Raw genomic sequence first — 25,428 nt, 5'->3', positions numbered from 1 at the left:
ATATTTTGTGGCATGTTTCTGCTACACCTATTGTATAAACATAAGAAAAATTATGTCTTATGACCTTCTCCACAAACACAATGTTATAAATACTGTAGGTATACTGCATTTCTGCTACTTTTTACCATTTGAACTCTCTGGCAGCTTAAAATTTAAAGATAATTTTTTTTTTAGCAAAAACACAAAGCAAACACCAGCTTTGTGGAACTATCTGATACAACGACCATAAACTGCTGGTCCCTTAGATGTCGTCATATCTGGTTTCAACTGTATATCAAATAAATATTAAACACCTTGATTTCCATGGTCTTAAGCTTTTATCGCACGACAGCATACAAAACCTACTACTTTCATACATTTCCTTTAACTGTTCAGGTCCACACACGTTGACCTTTGTGGTGGTCTACAGATGAATTACTATGCTAGAAATACACCGAAAGGATGAAAATTTTAGACTACATATGCTTTAAAAGTTCCACTGAAGTTATGAAATGTAATACATCCATTAAAATATTGTAAATCTGGGTGTGTATAACATAAGAATCTTGCACAAATAGGAACAAAGTGTACAAATATTCTTTATTAAACAGCAACAATATTAAGAAAAGGATAGACCACTACTCAACGTATAATGCAGATGTTGAGTCACAGACAGGCACAACAAAAGTACTACTAAACACGAAAGGTTTCGGCCCGAAGGCCCTCTGCTGAAATAGACTACTCCCCCGCCCCCCCACACACACATAGTCAAAAACGCGAGGCCAGACTGCGAGCAGCTGCACATGATGGGTGGCGAGGGTACAAAGGAGGCTGGGGTGGGGAGGGGGAGCACAGTACTGGTTGGAAACTGTAAAGTGCTGTTTGTGGGAGCATACAGGAACTAGGTGGAGAAAGGGTAGGGCAGCCAGGTGTGGTCAAGAGGTTAGACGTAGGGTGGGGTGGTTGTGGGGGAAAGGAGAGAAGTAAAAAGATTGTGTGTGTGTTTTTTTTTTAACAGAAGGCTGTGGAGTGGGAAGAGGGAAGGAATTGGTGGATGAAGGGCGATGACTACTGAAGGTTGAGGCAAGGAAGGTTACTGGAACATAGGATAATTGCAGGGAGAGTTCCCACCCGTGCAGTTCAGAAAAGCTGGTGCTGGTAGAAAGGATCCAGATGGTACAAGCTGTGAAGCAGTCATTAACATTAAAAATGTGATGGGCAGCGTGTTCAGCTTCTGGGTGGCCAGCTATTTCTTGGCCACAGTTTCTTGGTTGCCATTAATGCAGCCAGAGAACTTGTTGGTTGTCATGCCCACATAGAATGGAGCACAGTGCCTGCAGCATAGCTTGTAGATCACATGGCTGATTTCACATGTAGCACTGCCTTTGATGGGGCATGTGATACTTGTGCCTGGATTGGAGTATGCGGTGGTGGGAGAATGTATAGGACATGTCTTTCATCTAGGTCTATTACAGGGATATGAGACAGAAGGCAAGGGGTTGGGGGCAGGGGTTGTGTAGGGAGGGACGAAGATACTGTGCAAGTTCAGTTGGCGATGGAATACCACTTTGAGAGGGGTGATGTGGATAAGGGGCGTACACTCCGCATTTCAGGGCATGCGAAGAGGTAGTTGAAACCTTGGTTGAGAATGATTAAGTTGCTCCAGTCCTTGGTGGTACAGTCACATGGGGTATGCTCCTCTGTGGCTGGATGGTGGGATTTTGAGAGGTGGCGGGTATCTGGAGAAATAAGGCATGGGAGATCTGTTTCTGTGCAAGATAGGGAGGGTTGTTATGGTCTGTGAAGGCCTCAGCGAGACCCTTGTTATACTTTGAGAGGGACCGTTCAGCATTACAGATGTGACAAGACCAGATGAGAACTTTGGGATTCCACTATATGGCCTATGAATAGGCTAGCATAGGATGGTGTCATGCGAGTGTCCACTGAAATACCTGTAGGTGATGTAATTGTGGGTGAGGATGTACTTTGTCATGCAGACCAGGAAGTAGGTTGTAGGTTTGGAATCCATCAGGTGTTGCGAAAGGTTGTGTTCAATAACAGATGGGCCATCTGCATTAGTAATCTTCAGTTGGAATTGTCTGCAACAAGCAGGGCACCGTGTGGTAAAGGAACAGAAATTGAGGAGATTCAATGGAGGAAATGGTTGGTACCCTTTATGTAGGAGGGTAGGTTGCAGTTAATAGACTGAAGATGTCTGTCTACGAGAGCATGGATTCTCTCAGTGAGGGCACAGTAACTAGCCACAATGGGGTGTCATGGGTGATTCGGTATGTGGACTTTAGGAAGCATGTTGAAAGTAGGAGTGTAGGGAGTGGCAGGGGTGAGGCGAGAGGTAGACTCTGGGGAGAGGTTCTGGGATGGGTCTAAGGATTTGATGAGAGGCTGGAGATCATCCTGGATTTCTGGAATGGGGTCAGTGTGGCGAGGTTTTTAGGTGGTCGAATTTGACAGCTGGCGAGTCCTTCTGACAGGCAGTGCTTGTGGTTCAAAACAACAGAGGTATAGCCTTTGTCAGCAGGTAGGTCAGGATCAAACTTTTAAGTGGTGTATTGTAGTTCTTTCTGCAGATGTTATGTTTGTTTGCATGCTGAGGGATTTGGGGAGTGATGGTAAGGCAAGGTTCGAGGTTAAGAAATTCTAGAAAATTAACAGGGGGTGACTAGGGAGCAGTGGGTGTGGATCACAGCTGAAAGTACTAGTGAACTGAGTCAGGCAGGGTTCACCATTGGTTTTAGGTCGGGTCTCACTGGTAGGATTGGTGGCCAAAAAAGTGTTTCCACTGCAGGGACTGGGTGAAGGACAGAAGGTCTTTAACAAGTTCAGCGTGAAAATTTGGGGAGTGGGGCAAAATGTAAGGCCTCTGGAAAGGAAGGGAGTGATATTTTATAGAGCTCAGGCTTTTGGAGGAAAGGTTCATGAGTGTATTTTGAATCTGTTTGGGTTCTTTCTGTAAGGTGACGGGAGGAAGATTTTGAGGGTGGGGTAAATCTAGTAGGTCTGCAAGGCAGGGTTTGTCAGCTATGAGGTAATGTGGGGGACGTTTGGAGGCTGTTGTAGAGGTAGTGGATAGAGGTGGTCCGAAACAGGAGTAGGAAGTGAACAGGTTGGAGAGTTTAGTGAGGTGGCATTGTGCATACTGCTCTAGCTCCTGGAGAGCATGAGTATCAATATGAGAGATGGGATCAAGGAATTTGGGACTGCACAGAAAGAGATTTATACGGATGGAGGAGGTGGTACTGCAAGGTATGGGCCTGATTACCATGGTTTTGCAGGACTAGGTTGGTGAGGATTAAAGACTTGCAGAATCTGAACAGATGGATGTCACTGTTGAACATCTCTGCTATAAGGTGAGTAGCAATTTATCCTTATCATAATAGTATCATCATTTCATCTTAGACTTCCCACTGTTTACTAAATGCTGGTATTTTGGTCTGAAAATGACTTTCTTCTTTTACCGTGTGCTGCAACTATTAATACAAAATCTATAGTGAAAACTGTTTATTCATTTGTTCCCTTACCTGCTGCACAAACATGCTGAAAGCTCGTGTTGGGTCTCTGGCAGCATTTGGAGAGTGATAAATTTGGACCCAGTCTCTCAGCAAATACTCCGTTTTCTCCAAGAGCCCCGGAGGGTCATCAAATTCCCGCGCCTGTAAAAGTGGTTGAGACTATTGGAAATGTAATGCTTTCTTTGAAATTTCACAGTATCATAGATTCTTATTATTATAGTTATTACTATTATCTCTGTCTCTATACACACGAGGGCTATCTATAAAATAACCTCTACTTCCGTGCATCATAAGATGCAATGTGGCAAGTGAAACAGTAGCAACATTGACACACATAATATGTCTGTCTGCTTAAAGCTGAAATACAAAGAGAGCCACATTGTTTCTAGTTCACTTACAGTAGATATTCAAGATCAATACTGCATCTGGAAATCCCAGTGAAGGTGAAATCCATTGTCTAATACATTTCTAAGTGGGGGAAAAAAATGCAAAGCTGTTGACAATCACTTTGAAATTTGTCCCTTATGGGTATGTTTGTTGTCAGCAATGAACCATTGGAAAAAAATGACAAGAAGATCGTGAAAACTGGCATTTCACAATAGCTCAACTGTCAGGTAGATTCTGAGTTTTGTATGAGATAATAACCAAACAGTTAGGATACTCTGAATTCTGAGCTCACTAGCTCTCCAAACTCAATCTGAGAACCGCACAAGAGATGAAATGGTAGTCATCCTTTGGGATGTTAAATCTATCTTATTTGTGGAGTTTATGGAACATTGAAGGATAATAAATTTTGAAGTCCGCTTCGATATATTAAGAAAACTATGGAGCCATTCAAAACAAGTGATGCTGTTTTGACTGCCACAGCCATACCTAACAATGCTCAACCACACTTACCCAACAAATACAAAAATTGTTTTGTCAGTTCAACTAGGACATTTTTGAACATCCACCCTACAGTTCAGACGTTTATTCATGTGATTTCCACCTCTTCATGCCTGTGTAAAAGTAGCTTTGCTCCCATGCACTAAATCAAAAAACTTAAGAAGCTGTCACAGGTGGGCTGCAATACTAGGTGGCAGAACTGTACGCAGGGGGAATTTGTTAACTCTCATTAAGAGAGATGATAAATCCTTAAATCTGAGTGGTGATTATGTAGAGAAGTAATATAAAGTGTAGTTTAAGACATTTCTAATAGATTTGCTTTGACTATTCTAGTATCTTAGTTATGGCCTAAATGGAGGTCACTTTACTGATAGTCCTTGTTATTTCATGAATAGTATAATAATGAATCAAGATTTTATAATCAACTACATGGACTTCCAGATTGTGACACATCAAAGTAAAAATAATTACAGTCTGCAGGTACTCTTCAAAACTGAGCTGGAAGAGCCATGTGAGAACATGGAACTTGCATGTGACCACTGTTATTTTTGAGAGATCTACCATGAAACAAAATGTAAGTAGGAACAAATCATCTCTTTCTAACTGCACTGATCAAAATACTAAATTTCTGGTAATTGCCCAGCATTTACGTGCTACTGCCATAATACAAATGTTCAATACAGCAAAGAATTCTGGTCTTTGGGAGGATGAAATACTTCCTAATATAATCTAGGAACATCCAGCTACACAGCTAAGTGTAAAAGAAATAATTGGAAATATTCTGTTTAGCAAACTTCTGTTCTCGTCCTCTATAATGCATTAGTTTTATCTCATATTCATTTCAAAGTGATGAAGTGTTGCAACACAATTACACTTACTGCTATTTATTCTCACAATAAAGAGTTAAAAAACTTATTTATATTACACAAAACTTGTTTATATCACAAAAGTGAGTGTAATGCACAACAGCAGTAACATATTTTGCCAAAAATTGGAAACTGTTCTTATCCATAGTAGATGCATCCAATGAGGCACATTACAAAGAAATGTCGGAAAACATGGTTAAGCAGTTGCTGCATTATACACTTATTTAGATGATACAGAGACAATGCCTAAACTACAGATAAACAAAGACATTCAGGTGTAATTTCAAATGAAAAATATGAGAAGAGTAATAGTATCCCCAAATAACTGAACCATTCTATTTGATTATCATTAAGTAAAATGTCTATTTAAGCAACTTACTCTCACTTGAAGAATTCCTGAATGTATGTATGCAGTAGGTCCTCCTTGAGCTCTGTCTACCAGCATGGCTGGGTCATGATTTGCCCGTAGCAAATCAATTAGGGTAGTAAGTCTGGAAATAATCGTTTGAATTTAGTCAAAATAAACTGTCAATATAAATAAGCACTTGACAACTACTGAAAATATTTCTTTCATCAAATATACCTGTTAATGTCATTTTTCACACACACACACACACACACACACACACACACACAGAATTAATTATGCACAAAACCTTTTCTAAGATGAAAAAGGGGGGTACGATCTTTAAGTTCTATCTCATGCCTTGCTGAATGAAAGAAAATGTAAACATTAAGTGTAATAGAAAGCACAATGTCAAGGAGTTGAAGGTTTATCAGAATGAATGACCTAATGCTATGCAACGAAAAGTAATTTTTCTAGCTTTGTGTGAACACTCCAGATGTTAGTTTGTTGGTTGTAGCTTCCCATGCTCAACTTTGAATCATTAGAACAAAGTAAGAGCCTTTCCACAGGGCTTCCATTCACAAAACTTCTCTTCCCATTGTCTTTGGGCATTATGCTATAGGGTATTTGTGACACATACCATGGAACCACTGCATAAACAACAAGTACTCAATGACTAGACAACCTATTTTTACAGCCCACTGCTACTTGCAACACTAATTTCGACTGAGTTTTCTTCTGCTGTGTACTTCACTGCAAGGCTAACATTCTTTAATAGCATGCCCTAATTTTTCTCAAATACCTCATGTTTTAAACTGTAATCATAGTCATTAATACTGTACTCTGGGGCACTAAATTGGCTTTTCATACCTATGCTGAACTATTTTACCAACTTTACATGTTGAGCGCTTCATATCACAACAATTCACAAATATAAATATTGGTATATAAGAAGCTGCAAAAGTTGTCTATAGTGTTTAAAAATTCATTGTACAGTCTCTATGGATTCCACTCCATATGAGAAGCTTTCTCACACTGGGTAACAATGTCTTTGGTAGGCTATAAATAATGGAAGGAGTAAAGTAGTAACATAGTAACTTGCCTAATTCCATGTGCAGGCACAATTTAATCAGCTGGGGCAGTGTGTGTGTGTGTGTGTGTGTGTGTGTGTGTGTGTGTGTGTGTGTGTGTGCGCGCGCGCGCCCACTATTTATGCCCTCTGTCTCATTTACGCATTTATCGACAGCTCAACGTCTGAACTATACAGCAAGTTGTTGGCTTTACCCCTTTCACTATCTGTTTTCTGAAATAGTGCACCTGTGGGTATGAGGAAGAGGAAAACCTTAAAATCAGATTAGTTTTTTTTCCAAAATGAAGGGATAGTGCAGCAAGAAGTTGTCAAAGTACTACTCGTAAGCAGAGTGACTGTCTTTAAAGTGTTGTGGCTTTCAGAACCACTTGTTGACATATTACTTGCTGGCTTCTGTTTTGGGTTCTTCGGCCAATGTTTTGCCAGCCCAAGTATCAAAACTTCACCCTTTACTGCTGGTGGTAGACTTCCGTCGAGCTTGTGGCCTAAGATTATGTTTAAATCAAAACTTCACCCTTTACTGCTGGTGGTAGACTTCCGTTGAGCTTGTGGCCTAAGATTATGTTTAACTGTCGTACCAACATCCAAAGTCTTTTCCTGGCCATTTCTTGTTTCTCCTCTCGCTACCTGCAACACTCATTCACTGCAACACAAGAGTCCAGCATCCTTTAGCCTGAGGCTTTCCTCTCTCTTGTTGAAGCTACTGTCACGTTTGTGGAACTCTAAGGTTTCCTGAAGAAGTAGGTGTGGTAGTTCTTCACAGCAATACCTTCCATGTCTGAAAATTTTATTATATGGTCAATCTCGCACAATGTGTGCTCCACAATAGTCATTTTCCCCACCTGTCTCAAGCCTGCTATACAGTTTATGTTCAGTGATCCTGGTGTTGATGGACTGTTAAGTCATTCCCATGTAGACTTCTCCCACATGTACAGGGTCTGCAGTACATTTCCAAAATTGCAAAGGAGTTCCTTTTGTCCTCTGTCAATCTGAGATATTCTTTGAGTTGAGTTTCTTGGTCAGTTTGTAAATGATCTTTATGCTGTATTTGCACACTGATTCTGTCCATCATTCTTAAACAATTGTGTGTGTGTGTGTGGGGGGGGGGGGAGGGGATTGGGGGGGAGGGGATTGGGGGGGGGAGGGGATTGGGGGGGAGGGGATTGGGGGGGGGGCACACACACACGGTGACATCTGTGTCCACCCTACATTTAAGCTGACAATCAGACCCATTCGTGGAGGTCTCACATGATAAGGTTTGCCAAATCTTCTAGCTCAAGTTCTCTTTCAGAGACAATGAATCCCACTTTTAACCATGGGACCATTCCATTAGGTGTGTCAGTGGTCTTGCATGAGGGTTAGAGTACAGAGTATGAAATGGCATCTCTGATTTGTATGCTATCATCTTTCACTAGTATAAAATAACTGAACCTTCTCTTGAACTATGTGCTTCCATTTGTTCACCTATAGCACCCTGCATGTGAGTAGCAACTTCTGTAATACACTGCAGCTATTAACTAACAAATAACATTGGAACAGTATGAGGAATATTTCATAGGCATCAGAGTGCTCATTTGGCCTCTCAGGTATCTTAAATTCAATCCCACTGATCACATCCGAGACATTCAAACAAGATGTGCAAGCACTGGACCAAGCTCTGAGCAATTTCTCTTTTGTGGTATGGGCAGCATTTGAGTAGTCATGGAGTAAGATAGCTCAACAAAATTTTCAATGTCTCATGGGGTCCAGGCCACAACACTTGACCTCTATCATTGCTATGAAATGGTGTACTACACAGGAAAAATACATCATCCAATTGTTTGTGTGTGGATAAATCATGATCTTGTGACAAGGACTTCAAGTCAGTTGCAGCTAAAATAATGACAAAGGGCAGTCTCGTGTGTCACAAACAGAGCCACATTTGCAACAACTCAGTGTAACACACAACGTGAAATTAAATTGTAAACCTTAAGCTTGTCAGTACGAAGAGATACATAACAGACTTATACAGACAAAATGACACTAGTTACTTCTGATCAAGAATGTGTTTGCAATTACACTGCTCTATGTTAAAACAAACTAATAGCACACTTCTTACCCTTCAGGTGGCTGTCTAGAATGTGTTGCAATCCTCGCAAGCATTTCAACAGTATTGCAAAAATCGCCTTCAGACACTATACCATTCAGTCTTTCATCTATTAAATACAGTTGAACTAGCTGCATCGCAAATGCTACTGCCATGTAATTCAGTCCTCCTTCCATTGAATGTGCCAAATGTAAATCATACTGTTGCAGGTTCACAAGATGCGACCGAATAAGACAATCTACAGCTTCCAAGTTGTACCTGTACTCTTCTCGACACTCTGTTAGGAATCTGTAAAAAATAATAATATTACGTCAGATAGTCAAATGTTACTAAACTGTTTTCTACATTTATTAGTACTAACACAAATGTCTAAAGCTGAAAGTAATTCTATATCAAAGCTAAGTGATGCCAACACTGTATAACAAAATTTTTAACAGTTATGCAAGACAATAATTGAATTAATTACATTTCCATCATTTAATTAAAACTAGTCTTGGCCACACCTAGGATCTTTTATTACGAACAGTTTCACGTTGCTGAAAAAATTGGGACTGGCATATGAACTAGCCACCACTACAATACGATGGCGATTTCAGAAGCAACGGCCATATATTGCATAATAAGTGCTATATCTTATCATCATAATAATCTCCATCTAGTCATTATTTCAAAGTTTGAAAAAAAAAAAAAAAAAAAAAAAAGTTTATGTCCCACATGATGCCTCTCCAGAGTTACAATATCTTTATTTTCTGAGGATTTGTTAAAACGTTACAGACTTCTCTAAATGAGAGTATTTGTGAAAATGTCACAACAAAAGGAAAAATTGTAATAAAGAAACCAAAAGTGAAAGACCTGAATTTATTTTCAATAAACACTTTGTTCCCAATACTATGAGACATGATTAAGACACACACTCTTCTGACCTATTATTCACTTTTTTTGGAAAAATAAACTATGAAAATTTGTAACTTTTTGCAAATTTCAAAATTATGTTTTTAAAGTATGAATAGTCACAGGATGTTAACTGTCTTGAGAGAAAAAAAGTGGAAGGACTGCTATCAGCTACGGCATTAATGGATGAAATTCTTCAACTGTAAAAATAATTGTACATAAAGATGAAAGAATCTGAAATGTTTTGGTTGTTTAGAAACCCCCATCCCAAATGATCTAAAAATATCATAGTATGTTAGATGGGCATTGTACTCAGGGAATGTACAATCAGAGTGGGCAATACTTGTCTGTACAAAATGTGAGAAATTTTTAGGTAGACTTAGTTCTACTCTCAAGGTCACAAAACCTTGGAACCCCTTAAATATTTAAACTGACTGCTGATTTAAAGTAAATGTCATACAAAACTGGTAGCTATGAATCAAAATAATTACTTCATAACATTATAGTTGAGTGGGAAAACAATTACTAATCTTGTTTGAAAGCATTTTATAACAAAAATGAGATATAGAATATTTATACCCATTTTTCTTTTTGTAATATTATTCACAAATTATTATTTTCTACTGTGATGATTTTACTTTTTCATGACTTTCCATGAGTTAAAATTGCCTACAATGTTACAACCAACACTGCACTGTTGAAAAAGAGTTCACTTGTTTTTCCTCCATCTGCTTCCTGAATTTGCACACGGTCTAGGATGACCCAACAACAGCAATACTTGGGAAATGGAAACTGCACACTGATCTTCTGATGATTACCATTCGAAAGCATTAGCAGGACCATGAGGTGTTATACAGGAGATAGTTATATCTTGCAGCTCATGAGAGAGACTAATTATCTGTCCTACCCACTATTAATTGTCATACACACAAGGAATGAAGTGGCTCACTACAAAGTCTTCTAATGTATACTATGGTCTATGCATTTCACACACAGTAACAGGCTGCATTTTATGGAGAACTGTTCTTGCAATGTTGCGTTACTCCAGGATGCAACCCAGTACTGACTTGATTGAATTCATACCACGGGCTTCATAGTAGACCACTCTTCTCTTTTTTAAATGGAATTACATTATTGTACTTTCATTTATAATTAAAGAATTTCATGTGTTACTACTGTTGATATGGACTGTACAAATTCAGTATCATCTCTTATAGAATCAAGGAGATTAAATCTTTAAACAAGATGTTTACAGAGACCTCCTACCCCACCACACACACTTTCTCCATGATCTGTTACTGAAAATATCCATTTTTTTTTGTTTTAATTCCCATACTACAGTGTTGACCAAGCTGAAAGTAGTTTTTAAAATGAGATGCTGCACCATCAGTCCCATACATATGTTTAGGAAATGCATGGGCTCTAGATGCTGTCATCAATTATCTGCTGACAGCATAGCATGCATGTGCACTGTAATGAATGAGATCATCACTGACAATAGCAAAATGATGTGATGTTTCAAGAAAGTGAGAAACACATGTGTGGATTGATACCTGTGATGCATGAAAGTGGTAACTTTGAATTTCATTCTGCAAAGCAACAAACCAGTTCTCTGCAAAGTCAAAATGAAGAACTAATGTGTCAGTATTCTGGGGTGTGGCTGATTTTACTTCTGCTATGGCCTGTCTCTGAATCCTCCAGATATGATGATGAGCTATTCCTTTCATGACTCAATGCCTAACTTCTATAACAAACTTCTCTTGCTCTACTGTCTTCTTTACCAACTCTCCTCCCTCCCACAATGCATAGGTTACTTCACTGTCAGTATCCTGAAGGTGCAATGCTTCAACAGTTATCACTTCAGCACCAGGACACATTGCACATTCCTGTAATCAAAATTTATCTTGCAGCTCTTGACATATGCACAAAAACATCAGGTCCATCTCTGTGCACTTCTTTCCTGTGTCACTGGATATAGCGAAACAGACAAGATTCAAATCAGTGCAGTAAATACATGTGCATAATTCTTTCACTGGCTGGCATTTAACACATTTTGATCATAAGGAGTAGAAGTTCGTTAGGTCAATTTTTAAATTTGGGTTCTCCTTTTTCATTAGGAGATATACTTCTCTTATTGATCTTGTCATTTATCTTTAACTTTTTTGCCACTTTCAATAACAGATATAAATATCAGCCTGGTTAAGACTTTGGCCACTGCAATCTGTCATCACTTAGGTAATAATCCACAGCAACAATAGGCAAATCATCTTGCAACAGATGCCCACAGTAAGAATCTGGGTATGCCCAAATACCATTCTCATTCTTTATTTTACAAGCTTCAGAAATCAAATGTGTGGAAGTGGGTGTGTATTTCTGTATCCGCTGCTTAGAGTAGCTACCTGGTATCAGTGTCAGCAACTGTACCCTCTCAAGTGTAAGTGGTTGCCAAGATAGTAGTATTTAGGTTTTGAAACCACACATTACATTTCATCCACATATCATTATCTTCAGTTTCTGCACCAAATGCATGCGCATTATACACTTCACAAAGTTTTGAAGATGTTGCTTGTGTAAAACTTGTTTCAATTTCTTCCACTTTTATTTTTAGATACTGTTTTCTTCTTGTGCTTCTTACCTTTCGTGGATGTTTATGGAGGGATATAGTAGGGGCTACAGCAGAAATGCTAACACTCAATGCATCAACAACTTCACACCCAGGAATATAAAATCTGCAATGTCTTCTTAGTTTCACATTCGGGTGAAGGTGGTCGTTTAGGTGGGTTGTTACTAAATTTTTCTTGTAGTAAGTGTAGCAATTCCTGCACAATGGATGTGATGCTAATACAGTTACTTGAGGATCAAAATACTTCTGCAATACCTACGACAGATTTCCAACAACTGAAGTGTTTTTCACTTTTCTTATCCGCCACCTTCTTGTGCCTTTTTCGTAGACCACATAACCTCACTCTTTCACTATTGTATTTCCTCATTGATATTGTATCTAACAAAAAGTTCAAATCAAACACAAAACTAATTGTGTAACTTCTCACTCATTTGTTATAAACAGAAGAGAGCTGGGATCATTGTTACCAACAGACATATTTTACACTAGAAATTCAGTGATGCAAAATACGCAGAATGTTGAAAACTTTTTGTAACACTTTGCGCAAAAATATACTGCCCACTGTATTTGCACTGACTACCAACCTATTAACCAAACAATATTTTGTATAATTCTCAAAAGTTTTCAGATGGGGGTTTTCGAGCAAATAATTCATAAAAAACTTGCAAAAAATGCAATTTTTTTACATTCGCAGTGATAAATGTTTACGTAATACAGATAGCTGGAGCAGAGAAGATACTGTTTACAATTACATCAGCTGTATCTAGTAATACGACAGAAAAGACAGCGTTCTGTGACGTACTAAACTAGAAAAAAAAAATTTATAAGCGGAAAAATTAATTTATATTTAGTATTTTCGTCTTAAATTTGTAAGTTAAAGGAAGCTCATTAGTGTGCAGGTGTCCACTAAATTTCAACACACTAAGAGGGAGCTTACACGCAAAACATCTGCCAGGTCTCCAGTACTTTTGATTTATTCGTCATTTTTGTTCTCTACCATTTTAAGAGGTATTTCCAAAATATACATTTTTCAAAGGGCCATACCATTTACAAAAATTAAGATAAAACGAAAATACTTTATTTCTTGACACTTCTAATAAGGAGTCTAATATACATTTTTTCCACAGAAATTCATGACCACGAATTGACATAACTTGTAGATTCAAGACGAAATCAACGTATTATTGTTTCATTATCGTAAGCGCACTATTACCATTGCTGTCTGCTTTGTTTAACGCGTGGCTCATGTCTCCAGAGGTGGGAATTTCCCTTCACTGAGGCAAGCCTCAGAGGGTACAGTGATGAACCTGCATGGTAGCAGTACCATAAATACGGGACAGTTCAAGCTCTTCCCTGGTGGACTGCTGGTTAGCATTAATGTTGAGGCCACATGCTGACCTGTTTCCGTTGTCCATGTAGCGGCACCATCTGGGAAGGTAGGAGGGCGACCACAGGTCCCGAGCGTTTCTTGTGTGACGACTCTGCATTTACTATCGTTGGTTGCAAATACACAACACTGACACTGTGCCATGCTTAGTGTGGGAAAATTTCAGATGATGTCACCCAATCAGAAAGGCCTTCTGCATAGGCACTGTAGCATAAATGTCTGAATCAATGAGTGGCGACACAGAGTATACAGTGTAACAACCTTTGCGCAGTTAATAGGCATACTTAAGCAACAGGGGAGAACTTTTGGCAGGCTTCCCGTGCATTTCAGTGTGTTGAGAAGAATTCTTAGTCAACACTGTGGCAAAAGTTGTAAATCCTCCCTTACAAGCCATAGTTTTTTGGGAGTGGAGACGAACCTGAAATCAGTCATGGAGTCCGCATGCTAACACACGGCCGAGAGCTCACATTAAAAGAGAGAGGCACCTAGTCACAGACTGATGCAGTTTTCGCTGAAAATCTACACGTAAGTGTTGCATTTTTAGTGCTAGTGCTCGGGGCAGCTCATGATTTGTTTGGGAGATTCTGCCACTTGTGTTGCTTTTCACTGTCTTCACTAATCTGGTTCTTGGATCCAGTTTTTAACTTGTGTTTGCAACTTGCACATATTTTGGAAAGTGTCCACAACCTGTTAACAGGATAATCTGTACCAAATAAGCTTCCTCAAAGGATCATTTATAGTACTTCTAAATACATACACATGCATTCCACTAAGGAAATTGATGTGTTAGATTTTTGCAGAGACAATTTGCCTTTTGTTTGGGCATCAAATGAATAATTGCCCAGATTCATTTTGAGAAAACATCCATTCTACCATGAAGTAATTCAGAGAAAATAAATCAAGTGTTTTAAAGAATTTGTTTCCTCATTTTTCTTTAAACCTACAACAAATTAGGATAAATGACCCATAAATATAAATATAACCGATTTGTTACGCATGACTGAATTGTGTTCTTACTATGATGGCTTTCTGTTGTGGAGCAGGTGCGCTACACAGAACAGTATATGTGTAGCAGGAAATTTAATTAAATTGTATAACAAATGACTAATGAGAAATACCCTCATTTGCATTCAATACAGGCTTGAGATCACAGAGCTTTTTCAAATGCTGTAATTAGCAATTTGCTGCATTAAGATAGTTTCTACCGCCAAGCCTCAGCACATCACGATCACAGAAACATTCCTACCAGCAGGAGATTTCATAGTATATTAAGCAGTTAGATGTCACAGTGTTTCTGACACCAGAATATTTGTCTGCCCCACCCCCCTCTCCCCATTAAGCACCACAATCTGAAAAGTTTTTCAAGCACTTAATAATGGCAAACCATCTAACACCATGTTCTTCCTTTTCTCATACTTAATTAGTGATTCTGAAGAGGCAGATGCTTCCAAATATTTCCCTCTCTGGAGATTTCCTTTACAAGTGGTGGTGATATTTATTTTTAATATATTAAATTATGTTTGTGGTCTAGTTAGCACTTTTTCCCTACGTTAAATTTTTACAAGACTTAAGTGCATTCAATGCACACACTTTGTATTTCCCCATATCTTACTAACATACTTTCATCTGGTGCACTAAGAAGACAAACTAAACAATGGTTTGAGCCATGTACTAACTCCCAAACCTATTGATTTAAGACAAATACTGTGTCTTGCAACAGTACATCAACAGTAGGCAGTTCCCACTGTGAATTTTTGAAAGTCTTCCCGTCAAGTAAACATAAAAAAAATTAATAATAATTAACTAAATTCCCCAATTTTCAATTCCTATATTCATTTTCTTCCACTCTTTCATAAAATCTCGCAGGGATCTTTCCTTCTCATCCTGCCTGGTAAGTGTCCCCTAAAGAATGGTTCTGGATGACTTTTTTGAACTGTATCCCTTTCCCTAAACCTCTCCAGCCCCTCTTCCTTCCCCTTTAACTCTTCTGCCAGAAGAAGACACTGGCTCCAAAAGCTTGTAAAAGTTAAACATTTTTGAATGTGTTATCCTGCCACCACTCTGTGTGTCTATTTTTTATGTATCAATTTACCTTTTATTATCATTTATCTAGATATTACAATCCTTTTCAGTAGACCCACAAACGCCAAAATATTCAAGGACGAGATATCTGTCACATCTGATGTCAAAGATCTTGGTGTCATTAGATACCATCTAGCTCCCATTTCATTTCAACGCTTCTGGAATTAATGTTTTTCCGACAGTTACAACATTCTTATCGGTCCTTTCAAATATCATATGTTCTCAATGTCAATTCAAACCCACATCTGTGATAGAATAATTATAAATTTCCCACCATTTACATTTAATGGAAATGTTCACGGGGAATGTCATCATCATCATCATCATCGAAGACTGGTTCTTTGCAGCTCTCTGTGCTGCTCTGTCTTGTGCAGGCCCTTCTTCTCCGACAAACTACTGCAACCTGCATCCGTCTGAATCTGTTTACTGTATTCATCTCTTGGTCTCGTCTCTAAGATTTTCACCCCCCCCCCCCCCTCCACTCTCCACCTCCCTTCAATACTAAATTGGTGATCATTTGATGCCTCACAATGCGCCTTAATGACTGATCCCTTCATCTAATTAGGTTGTGTCACAAACTTTTCTCCCAATTCTATTCAGTACCTTCTCATGAACCATGGACCTTGCCAGTGATGGGATGAAGCGATACATATAGCTGTACCGTAGGTGCAACCACATCAGAGGAGTGTCTGCTGACAAGCCAGACAAACGTGTGGTTCCTGAAGAGGGGCAGCGGCCTTTTCAGTAGTTGCAGTGGCAGTAGTCTGGATGATCAACTGATCTGGCCTTGTAACATTAACCAAAACTCCCTTGCAGTGCTGGAACTGTGAATGACTGAAAGCTAGGGGAAACTACAGCTGTAATTTTTCCCAAGGGTATGCAGCTTTACTGTATGGTTAAATGATGATGGCGTCCTCCTGGGTAAAATATTCTGGAGGTAAAATAGTCCTCTTTTCAGATCTCCGGGCGGGGACTACTCAGGAGGACGTCGTTATCAGGAGAAACGAAACTGGTGTTCAATGGATCGGAGTGTGCAATATCACATCCCTTAGTTGGAAGGCAGGTCAGAAAATTTTTAAAAAAGGGTATGGCTAGGTTAAAGTTAGATATAGTGGGGATTAGTGAAGTTAGTATTTTGCCTGTCTCATATATCTTCCACACCAGACTGAAGAGTTTTGTCATGGCTGGCTCTCCCAAGGCTATCAGTAAATCTGACAGAATCTTGTCTATTCCCGGGGCATTGTTTTGACTTACGCCTTTTAGTGCCCGGTCAAATTCTTTTCTCAGTATCATGTCTCCTATCTCCTCTCCACCAACGTCCACTTCCATTTCTAGAATACTGCCTACAAGTTCATCTCCCTTGTACAGACCTCTATTGTGAAATTGATATAAAAATGTGTGTGCATAGCGTTGGTAAGTAGTGTTTACAAACATTATGTGGAACTTTTAGCTTTGGGCTCCCTACAATGAATCTGTATTAGTTGTTACAAGTCAAAACAATTTGTACCATTAGTGCTTACTCTCCTCACACTGCCCACCTGCTAGTAACTATAATGGGTGTAATGTTGTGTTAAAGTAAATTTTAGTTTAGTTCAAAGGGAAGGAAAGTTGGGACCAGTAAACAAGAGCTACGGGTAGCAACTCTTATGAATAGCTTACGGACTATTGGTTGGTGCAAAAGAGTGTAGTGTTTCTCCATAAGTTAAATAAACAAAATATAGACATAAGAGACTTTAGTCATCAATAATATATTTTCCTTCACTGTTTACAACAGCCTGCCAATGCTGGGGCAACTTTTTGATTCTGCAACTGTAGAAATCATGTGGTTTCAAGGTAAAGAACTCTAGTCATGTTTGGAGTGCATTTTCATCTGGAAAGGAAGTTTCTTGAAGGGTATTTGACAGTGTGTGTGGAACAGGTAAAAATCTGAGGGTGCAGGTGAGTAAGGTGGGTGCGGAATAGCTTCCTAAAGCAACACCTGTATAATGTTTGTTGGCAGTCAGGCATAATGTGGTTGGGCATTATCATGGAATAGCATCCCTTCATGCAGTCTTGCTGGCCGTTGTTATTGGATTGCATCTGCAAGATGCCTCAGCTGTTGATGATAGATGGCAGCAGTGATGGTTATACACCTTGGAAAAAAGCAATTCTTAATACACACACCATCGAGTTCACCTAATGCACATTACTTTTGGGGATGTGCGCAGATCTTCGTATGGGGAGCTGCTGCTTTGTTTGGCCTCTGTCATTCCTTTCTTTTACATAAGTTAGCATCAAGACACCATTGCTCGTCACCAGTAATGATACAGGATAGGAATGGTCAGTTGTTCATGAGCCAATTGACAATGAGCATGCAGAGATGCACTTATGGCCACCTATGGATTTTCATGATTTTGGCTTAGAGCATGTGGTACCCATACATCTGATTTCTGAACCTTCCTCATTGTATACAAATGTCACACGATGGTGGGATGATCACAGTTCATTACATTTGCCAGAGTACACTGATGTGGCTCATTGTCAATCAATGCTTTTCAACAATCTTCATCAAAGCCAGAAAGTCTTCCTGAGCGTGTACAGTCACTAATGTCAAAATGATCTTCCTTAAAATGAGAGAACCATTTTCTTGCTGTGTTATGCCCAATGACATTATCCCCATACACGACGCAAACGTTTCTGGCTGCCTCCACTGCTGTCACCCCTCTATCGAACTCAAAACAGAAGGATATCGGAAATGTTCCGATTTCTCCATTCGGCACTCCATTTTCCAGTGCCCAGGCTCCACACACTACCTTTAAATGACAAAATTACCATATGTAAACTCAGATATTGCAATATGTACACTCAAACGGCAACAGTGAACTACAAATAAAAAATGACAATTCCTAAATAAACCCACATCAATGTAAGACAAACTTGCAAAACAAAAACACTATGAACTTATGCCTCAACCTAATCATTGTGAACTGACACATATGTGGTGCCTCTTGCATAAAATGCCAGTTACAAAGGATTTAATGAAACAGTTTTTCACAAAAAAGCAGTAACTATGATTTTCAGGTAGATGTTATGAAGTGATGTCTGTTGTAACTACTTCTTTTCAGTTTTAAATATTTTGTAACTTCTGAGGCAGGGGTTAGGTTGGGATCTCAACAACAATATTTACAATCACTACAACCACGTCCTCTTTGCTTTGCTTTCAGAATGCTTTCTAAGGTGTTTGTCAGGTTAGACCCGATGGAAATGCTAAAAACTCAATGCTAAAATTAAACTGCACATTTTGCTCTATATAATTTTCTACAGAATTATATTTCACTTTACCCTGGCATATCAAACAGTTTTACCTACTGCATCAATGAATACAATACAGAAATATAACTGTGCTGCAGAAGTAGACATCAAAACTTGAATGTATTTATGCACTAAAAAAACCTATAGAAAAAATATGCCTGAAGATCTAAAAAAATAAACTCAAACTACAGCTCTAAAATTATTTTGTAAAAAGTTAGAAACCATCAATGTTACCACAAAAATAGTAAGACTGGAGCTCCAAATTACAGGTCAGTGGAATAAATAGCATATCATTTTGATTTTTATGAAGTATGTGCTTTAAAAAAGTAATTCCCAACAATTTACATTTTCTCCAAAATTATACTTTTCTTAAGTCCCTTGGAAAGTGCAAGGAAGATGTTCAACTGCACAGTATATGGCTTTCCCTCACCCACAGTTCCTTTCAAGACTATCAAAGTAATATGCTGTTAAAAGCTTGGAATTTTGTCTCAGTTCTATTTATTATTTCCTTTGTCTTCCATTTTATCTTTCAGTGGCATCCATCTAAATTAAGTTTCCTTCATATTTCACTTTTTCTTCTCACAGTATGTGCAGTCTGTTGCCATTCAGTATTTTCAATATTTCATTCATTTCTAATTGTTTCTATGACTTACATTTTACATAATTTCAATACCCACTTCATTTCTATGCCTTAATACAAAAGCTATATTAAGTTGCAGACTGAGTTGCATAAAATTCTAGAAGACTAACATAAAATCACACTACTGAAATATAGTCACTATCAACTTTTCATTTTATTATTTAGAGCAAGCGTTTCACAAAAGAGAAAGATTTGCATACCGAGTCACCTGCTTGTTTGTCCATTGAATGCCATAGGCTCGTTGATCTTGCAAAGCTTTTAGCACACGTAAATGAATGTCTCTGTACCTCAATACTGTCTCTGGATCTAGTGGCACTTGTGTCATCCCATCCAGCAAACCTTCTACAGCCTAAGGGAAGATGGTAATTGTAAATGTAATGTTACTGATGAAGTGTTTTGAGTTTATAAATGAATTCTAAAGTATTACTGTTTTTAATGGACAATTACGTGCTACATAAAACTGCAAAAAAATTTTAGGTGCACTTTTTCAGGACTGAAGGAAGCTTGATGTTTGCCCAACACACCTTTTGAAGAAGCTGTACAGCGGAGGTAACATCTCTTTGTCTTTTGGCAACAAGGATGCTTTCAAGTAGACTATGTAGGCCACCAACTTGACAATTGCTGGATGACATCACTGGCTGTGAGCCTATTATTGTCTGAAGGCAGTGATCCACTTCATTCCCCAGTTTATCATAAATTATCACAATATCTTCTGCTGCACCATACACTTGCTGCAAGTTTTCGGAAAAATTACTGATACACGAATGACATTGATTGTGTATACTATATATTGCATGGCAACTGAAACACCACAAAAATACATTATATTTTCTTTGATAATGATAAACTGTGAAGGATCTCTACAATTTGCTGTGAGTTAATCGAAAATTTTCAACTGTCTATGTTACTAACTAATATATCTGCTTTTAACATCAAGAGTATTGCAAAATGTATCATAAGTAATGTTTTGACGAAGTATGTGTATGGATTAACTGGAAAGATGAATGGATAATTATTAAAATGATGCATTTGTTGATAAAAATACAAATGTTTACAATGTGTGGAAAAAGACTGCTGGATAAGTGAGTCTGCTGCCACACAGCTGTGCAACTGATGGAGTGATTTTGCTTCATCCAGTAATCTGCCAAGTATAGGGCATACAATCCATACTTCATTCCATTAACTCTTTTGTGAATAGTTTATAACACGTGTCAAAAACATCAGTGAAAAGTGAAGCATGCTTACCAAATGTGATGGACCTGCACTTTGGAAGGTGAGGTTTGCAGCTTCTTGCTGTTAAAAAATTACACAATTGTAGTGTCAAAGCAAAACTAATAACACAAAAGGTTAAATAATTTTATTGCAATTTTTTCAGTTTTCTTTTGATACATGCAATTTTCTACAAAAGTATTAAAGAATTAAATTCACAAAATCAAACAAACACACTTACAGTGACAGGCTTAGGGATAAACAGAGCAGTGTCCCTTTCTGTAATTGGCAGGAAACCAGGAATATTACGAGCAAATTCTTCATACACAGCCATTTGTGGGGGAGTGACTCCACCAACTTTGAGGCGAATTTGTTCAGGCATACGTTCTGCTTGGTATGTCAACACAAGAGGATCACAGTAGCGACGGCCTTCATTCCTTGCATGCTTCCTTAGTTCGAATTCCTGCAAGAATTAATATGTACTACTGCAGCATACATTTAAATGCAACAAGAAACAAATTATAAGCCAGATTACACAGCATATCTCTCTCTCTCTCTCTCTCTCTCTCTCTCTCTCTCTCTCTCTCTCTCACACACACACACACACACACACACACACACTTCTTTTTAATTCAAGACGTATATTGCATCCTACTGCATAGTAGACAAGAAACTTTCCAGTATTCAAATTTTTACTTTTAAACAAGAATATAATATCTCATAGTGAATCATTCTTCACTAAGTATTGTCCTAGATTTCAATATTATAAAATTCTGTAGTGTAACATATCACTTTGGTAAAGTAGTATGTTGCACAAGCATTTTTAGAACCGATGAATTATGATGCCACTATAAAAAGCTTATTTTCATCATTAATTACATAATCTACTGTTTGGATGTATCTTTTATCTCCATGTACATATCACAAAAAAGATGGACACAGCACAACCATAAGCTGGGACAATGACAGTCATATTACCATGTTCTTGGTACCTGTTGGTCGGGCAGGTTATTCCACATCATTGGTTCCTGCCTTGCAAATGTGGTGCAAGTCATAGAGGAAGAGCAGCTTAGACAATTCTTATGACGCCATAAGGACAAAGGAAAACTTGTTACATACAGACTCTACTGGAATCTGTTAAATATGACAGACCGTTTTTGGACTTAGTCTATATCAATATAATTGTGAACAAGAGTACAATATAATAAATGTTGTTTAACAGAAGCATCATATTTATTTTGAAAACTGGATGTTGGACTTTGTAATCTTTAACTTCCAGGAGTAACTGCAGCACTTCGAGAAACAAAGTTCAATCAAAAGAAATTGGCGAGTGTGTTGAAATAATAATGTGAGCAAGAGTCAATAATAGAAAGTCTTGGCTCTACTCAGACTTTACTTAACGGCCCAATATCACGGTAAAGAACTAGCGAAATACCATATGTGGTGACCATAGGCAACAACACAGAAAAAATATTGCTGGGAGCCAATAAAATTTACAAAGAACAAGAACTGTAACCAGAAATTTGAAATTTCGAAGAGAACTGGTGAATTTTGAGTATGCAGATTTGAGTGGTTTGATATCTATTGTCAGTAGTAATGATGTGCAATAGCCAGAATTACACTGCAGTCCATAAATCAATTGGTAGCATGACATATCAAGCATCCTGAAGAAATTTTGATGGTCAGTATCTATTTCTAAATTTTTTGACTACAATCATGACGGAGAAGAAAATAACTAGTCCATGAGACTAAAGATTTCAACTACAACCACAGAGGGCTTTGATTTTATTAACCCCACAACAGCCTACAACAGCAGTCGCAGATCACAGCTGCAGAATGTCAACCTGCATTAGCAGCAGTATCTAATGCACACTCATTTTCTGCAATGCAACTGACCTACACACTGATCCAGTTTCCTGTCAGCATCTATGCACAGTGAGATTCTAGTGAGCTTTATAAAATCAGAGTTTATTATTTTCCAACAGCACTTTTCTTTTGTGCTGTTGTTTGTGTTGTGCGGAAACTAAGCAGTTTTGCAGCCACAATTTGTGAGTGTACTATAGCATTATAGCTAGCCCTGTTACAATATTAAGCTGACACCAATTAAAAAATGTTGTTATGGACGCTGTATGCCCATGGTGACAAGAAAAATGGATGCAGTTATCCCAGCTTGGTTTAGGACATTTAGTACATGACTAAGTAAATACCTACAGGAGATGACTGCTAGTGTAAAAACACCAAACACTGCACTCAGACAAACAAACACGACACTCAAGAATACTACAACGAATTAAAGAACGAAATAAAAACAAAAAACTGGACACCATAGAATATTAGAACCAAATTTTTAAAAATGGAATAAAGAGGACAAACATTCACACTAGAACAGCCTATCAGTTAGTCACATTGGGAAATCCAAGAACTACAGAATAGTTTATCGTAGTTACAGACGAAACTTTCCACCTTACCAGAGGAAATAAACTCGGAAATGTTGAAACAGTGCAATTTACTACCAAATGAAGTGAATGACCAATTTAGAGATGTAAATAAGGACTGGAAACAAGAATTAACTGAGCAGGAATTTAACAATTCATGATGAAATCTCTAGCACTTGTACAGTTGAAAGAGTTAGAACAAAGCCAAGATTTGGATGAAGCCACTGTCTCAATCTCTACAATTACTGGTTTGGAGGAGGATGTAGTTTATTTAGTAGATAACGAAGTACAACAAAAGATTCAATTATCTGTATGTTCATCTCACTCTACGATGAAAATAAATAGAATGGAGTGAACAAAAATTGGGATGAATTAACTAAAACTACAGAAATAGATCCGAAGCAAATTTTCACATGTTGGTGGGAGTGCACTAATGTGCATCATGCTTCAAAACCTAGGTTTGATAGGTACACAAACTGAAACAATGCTGATGAAGATTTAAGACTCCAGCACAGTCTCTGTCAGGGGAAGTGGAATAGTGGACATATAAAAAGCATATTGTGATCTTTATTGTTTTTGTATGAAGTATTTAAAAAGGGCTGTGTATCTGAATGGTGCATTATTCGTTTTACATTTATGAAAGTGTTTTACGTAACATATTATGCATTTTATTATATGTGGATGCAGTAAGGTTTATTAGTAGTGTAAGCTGCCAAAATTAAGTATGCTACTTTATGTAGGTGCTTGATGCTGGATAACAACAGGCGTACTGTTCAGCGAAAGTCGGGAGCCTATATTAAGATGTGTTTATTGCCCAAATCCTGGAAGTGGTTCAATTATTTTATGTTGAGGACACCATAGGGCATGTCTGATGTAGTCTGCCTCTCAAAAAGAAATATTTGAATTGAAAGCATTTTCATTTAATTTATGATGCTAGTTAAGATTTTTACAATTTTATTTACTCTTATTCGATTACCTGAGGAAATAGCCTTTTCTACACCGTTATTTGTTTGTTGTTGGTAGAGAGGAATAGTGAGAACAGTGTTAAGATAAAAGTGTGTCAATGTGTAATGTCAGTAAAATCCAAAAATGTATATGTTTAATACATTGCTGGTTCAGTGACAAGACATAAGAGTTACGTTTATCCCTCACAGGTGTTAAACCTAACACATGTTAATTCACATAATCACTAGATTGGGTTTTAATATTTGCTGATATTTTATTGTAGATAAGACTACTTCGTAGTGTGTAGGGCACCTTATATTACATGCAATTACATAATTATTTGTTATGTAATTGGATGAGAATCTTACTTTGACCTAAAGGCTCTTAGTAATGACTAGGATATTTGACTTTAGATTATTTCATCCCAGGGGCAAAGCCTCGATTATTATTTATTTATTGTTATCTGAAATAATTATGAAATAGAAAGGAAGATTATGTTTTACATATTGTTTTAAGAAAAACATGACGTGGGCACAGATGATTCCAGAGTTTCATACTGAATTACCTCACTTGTCAACTGGACTTTTCTCCACAAAAAGTTCATAGGAGAACTTCTGACAAATTTTTTTGTGGCCTGAAATAGAAGGGATGTCAACTAGCGAATTGTAAGTGTCTGTGTCTTTTAATTATGCTTGTCTGAAACTTGATGTGTATTCTTTATGGTTAAGTAGCAATCTGTCTTTTCCTACATTGCTCATATTCTTACCTGGAGTTTCCATTTTTAAATTTTGAGAAAATGGTAGAACAGAATTTAAATAGACACGAACAACGTCAATTGAAAGAACATAATTTAAAAGCAAGTGTCCCTAATTTTAAACTTAATGACATGGTGCTAGTGAAAGCACAGTTACAGAATCATGCACGTTTTTCCCCTGTTATAAAGATCCATACAAAATTACTCAGATTCTACATCCGAAGGCTGTTTTCTTAGTAGACCTATTGAGTGGAAAGGTAAAAGCCTCTGTAATATAGACATGACCAAAAGACGTGTCATAAGAACCACCACTTTATAACTACAGTAGCGCACAAATTAATTGGTATAAGCTCATATTGTACAAGGAATTTAAGTAGGTTAGTTGTCGG

At 37.9% G+C, this 25,428-nt stretch overlaps 1 protein-coding gene across 7 annotated transcripts in view; it reads right to left on the bottom strand.

The window, feature by feature from the left end:
- LOC126260864 (CCR4-NOT transcription complex subunit 1) overlaps positions 1-25,428 on the bottom strand; it is a 143,320-nt gene that overhangs the window by 40,154 nt on the left and 77,738 nt on the right. For 5 of the 7 annotated variants that reach the window (XM_049958285.1, XM_049958280.1, XM_049958282.1 and 2 more), the window contains exons 27-33: positions 21,147-21,368; positions 20,942-20,989; positions 20,221-20,427; positions 19,897-20,045; positions 8,795-9,070; positions 5,640-5,751; positions 3,519-3,668 (exon numbers count right to left, since the gene is read on the bottom strand). In XM_049958285.1, the coding sequence (XP_049814242.1) occupies positions 3,519-3,668; positions 5,640-5,751; positions 8,795-9,070; positions 19,897-20,045; positions 20,221-20,427; positions 20,942-20,989; positions 21,147-21,368 (1,164 nt within the window). The remainder of the gene's footprint in view (positions 1-3,518; positions 3,669-5,639; positions 5,752-8,794; positions 9,071-19,896; positions 20,046-20,220; positions 20,428-20,941; positions 20,990-21,146; positions 21,369-25,428) is intronic. The other 2 variants (XM_049958284.1, XM_049958288.1) reach the window with 1 other exon arrangement.

The sequence above is a fragment of the Schistocerca nitens genome, chromosome 5 (assembly GCF_023898315.1).
Source record: "Schistocerca nitens isolate TAMUIC-IGC-003100 chromosome 5, iqSchNite1.1, whole genome shotgun sequence".
Classification (NCBI taxonomy): Eukaryota; Metazoa; Arthropoda; class Insecta; order Orthoptera; family Acrididae; genus Schistocerca; species Schistocerca nitens.
Note: the sequence above shows the minus strand (reverse complement) of the source record. Positions and strands in the feature narration are given on the sequence as shown.